At 54.2% G+C, this 2,984-nt stretch overlaps 1 protein-coding gene across 1 annotated transcript; it reads left to right on the forward strand.

Moving 5' to 3' along the window:
* Nucleotides 1-504: 504 nt before the first annotated feature.
* Nucleotides 505-2,351, forward strand: LRP88_12688 (uncharacterized protein; the record flags this gene model as incomplete). Its single annotated transcript, XM_083249080.1, has 2 exons — nt 505-863; nt 1,823-2,351. 2 exons carry the CDS (start codon nt 505-507, stop codon nt 2,349-2,351), a joined length of 888 nt encoding a protein of 295 aa, XP_083095180.1.
* Nucleotides 2,352-2,984: the final 633 nt, after the last annotated feature.

The raw sequence follows: 2,984 nt of genomic DNA on the forward strand, positions 1-2,984 counted from the left end.
GTACCGAGCGAGAGAACCAGCCACCTGCCCAACATAACAATCATAGCGACTGGAGGAACAATAGCCGGCGCAGCAAGTTCTCCCGAGAAGACAACGGACTATAAAGCTGGTGTTTTGCGGATTGGGGAGGTGATCCGGAGCGTTGAGGATCAGCTGCGTGGCGTTGCCAATGTTTACGTCGACCAGTTCGCGAATATTGACAGCATCAACATAAATTCTTCATTTGCAATCAACCTAAGCCAGCACATCGCGGAAGAACTCAACAAAGAGGCTACGCAGGGAGTCGTCGTGACGACCGGGACACATTCCTTGGCCTACCTGGCTGAGTTTATAAGTCTCACGGTAACAAGCAAGAAGCCCATTGTGGTGACCGGCGCGCGGCGGCCGCACGGGTCACTAGGCGCAGACGGTCCGAGCAATCTTGTCGCGGCAGTAACAACAGCGGCAACAAGGGGATGGAGCTCAGAAAATCACAATGTCGTGATTGTAATTCAGGACAAGGTTATGGCCTCCCGGGGGACCAAAAAGGAGGACGATCAGTTTCTACCGGGGCCGAGGTCCCTGTTGGGAGATATCAAGGATTCCAAACCCCTTTTCCGCTGGCTTCCAGGCCCTTGCGCTCCCGTCAAGTTCAATATCAGCAGCATCCCGCCGGGAACTTCACTCCCTAGAGTAGAACTCTTGCCGGCCCACCAAGACTTTGGCGCAGATCTTGTGGAGGCTGCCATCGGCCTGGGGGCCAAAGGTCTTGTTATGGTAGCATACGAGGGCGGCTACTGGCCGGAGACATCAGCCCTGCGGATCAAAAAGCTGACGGACGAGAACGGCGTCATTGCGATCTTAGCCAACCAAGGCCAGTCGGAGTACGTGGCGAACGCGCGGTCTGGGTTCGGAATGCCTGGGGGATATTGGGACCCGCATCAACTCCGGATAGTCTTGCAGCTGCTGCTTTTGGAGCAGGCCAAGGAGGAAGAGATACAAAGGGTTGTGTTGATGGGATCGAACTGCTGCGGCTACGCAACTTATCGACAGGGTGAATGGGTATGCCATGCTTTGCAGGATGACGTTCTGTCTCAGGGAACGCCGTAGAGTGGATTGGCAGTCATCTCCGAAGATTATTCCTGTTGTAGCTGCTTGTTAACCTCAAGAAACAATGCCGTCATCGCTCGACCGTGACGATTCCCCAATTTGGCTAGACCATCCACGGTATTCAGTCAAGTCTTGTCAGCTCCCACTTCTCGATGGTCATACCCATAAGAACTCCAAGTCCACTCAAGCGCCCACCTCGACTGAACGCCAGCCAAACCGCTATTTCCAACACCATTGTTTACCTTTGTCTTTATCCTACCTATACCGGGCACCAACAGGAAGACACCATGCCCTTGTCCACAATTCTTTCGAGGCTCAGGAGATGCAGGAAAGGCCGGCATGTTCGCTCCCCGATGCCCGCTACCACTGGCGATTCTCTTGACAAACACCCCAAGGCCCCTTCCTTGCCTGCTGCGTCCCTCTGCAGTAAAACCACGCTCGATGAATCGGCTGTCAATATCCCACCAAAGACTTTCGAATGTTCTGAAGAAGGATGGCCAGATGCACAACCGAGGCTAGTGCCTTCGCTGGCGGCGACTCCAACCGATAGTTTTCGACATTCTCTGGACGATGGCGAAAAGGTTGCACCCGAAGGATCAGCCTTCGCCGTCGACAAGTTGAATGGGAGGTTGGCGAGGATTGTTGGACGAACGGAGACAAATCACAAGCAGCCGGCTCCTCAACAACAGCCCTTCATTCGTGCGTCACACAGAATTTGGAGTCTGATTCGTAGGCTGTTATGTCACCCACGTCCTGATGACGCTCCCGACATATGCGACCGCTCCCTCAAGGACTCTGCTTCCTTTCGAGCAGCCCAAGATGCGCCGCGGGTACACGGCTTGGCCTGTCGCCTATGCCCCGATGGCAACTCCGACACACAAGATTGCTCCGCTGAACCTCTTTCGTTCTACCTTGCTCAATGTCTGGGTATCCTGGGCGACCCTGTCTCCCCGGAAGCGGTTCAGTCAGACCAGGTCGGAGCCGCCGAGCTCCTGCTCAAGAAGATCGAGAAGAGGTGCAGACGACCCGTCAGCTTCTTTTTGGCCAACTACAATGGGCTATCATGTAGACAAGACGACACTGGCACTGATGCAGACACCGCCACGGATACCGCTGCCAGGACTTCCGTTGGTAGCGATACCTTTGTCGAGGACGAGGGCGAGATCGACACTAGGAGCTTTATCAACGACGACATCGACGCTGATGAGACTGACACCGAAGATGACGAAGAAGACAACATCAATGACGGTGAACGTCACTGAGGCTCTTTGGCATCCAAGTCCGTCTTCTGGACCGCGCCGTCAAGGAAGGCAAAGTAAGATGATGTGACGTGTGCGCCACATGTGTGAGTGGAACCAACTTTTCAGGGCAACACATTGTTGCGGGCTCGTTGAAGTGATTGCGATGATTGAGTCACGGTTGTTGCTACCTCTCGCGGGTGCGCCATTGCGAGAGCATTTGGGACTGAAAGACTTTTCTCTATTGCATAGCACCCTCAGTCCAAATGAGTGGATTGGATTGGTCGAAGGAGTCATTAAGCGCCTGCAAGAGAGCACAGTGACTTGGCAGTGCATTCAGCCAATACCTCTATCCAATACAGACTCCGTGATTCAAGTTGATAAGAGAGTATCACTTCCCGCCAGGCAGTAAGCGAGTATGATAGCTCAATCAAGAGCTTCGTATTCTCGGGGGTGGTGTGCTTCACGCATGAGGCTGTGGCAAACACCATCCACGTTCTGGGTCTTCATCCCACACTTGCACGCCGCGTTCCTGTACCTGTATCTCCCTCCCCTGCCTCACCCCTGTCTGAACCCTGCTTGCCACCCTGTCGTGATCCCAAGTAACCCCAGCCCGGAGACCCGTCTACTATCTGTTCTCCTAGACTAGAGGGCTGA

The sequence above is a fragment of the Fusarium phalaenopsidis genome, assembly GCF_050370095.1.
Source record: "Fusarium phalaenopsidis strain FUZ10S chromosome Unknown contig_32324, whole genome shotgun sequence".
NCBI lineage: Eukaryota > Fungi > Ascomycota > Sordariomycetes > Hypocreales > Nectriaceae > Fusarium > Fusarium phalaenopsidis.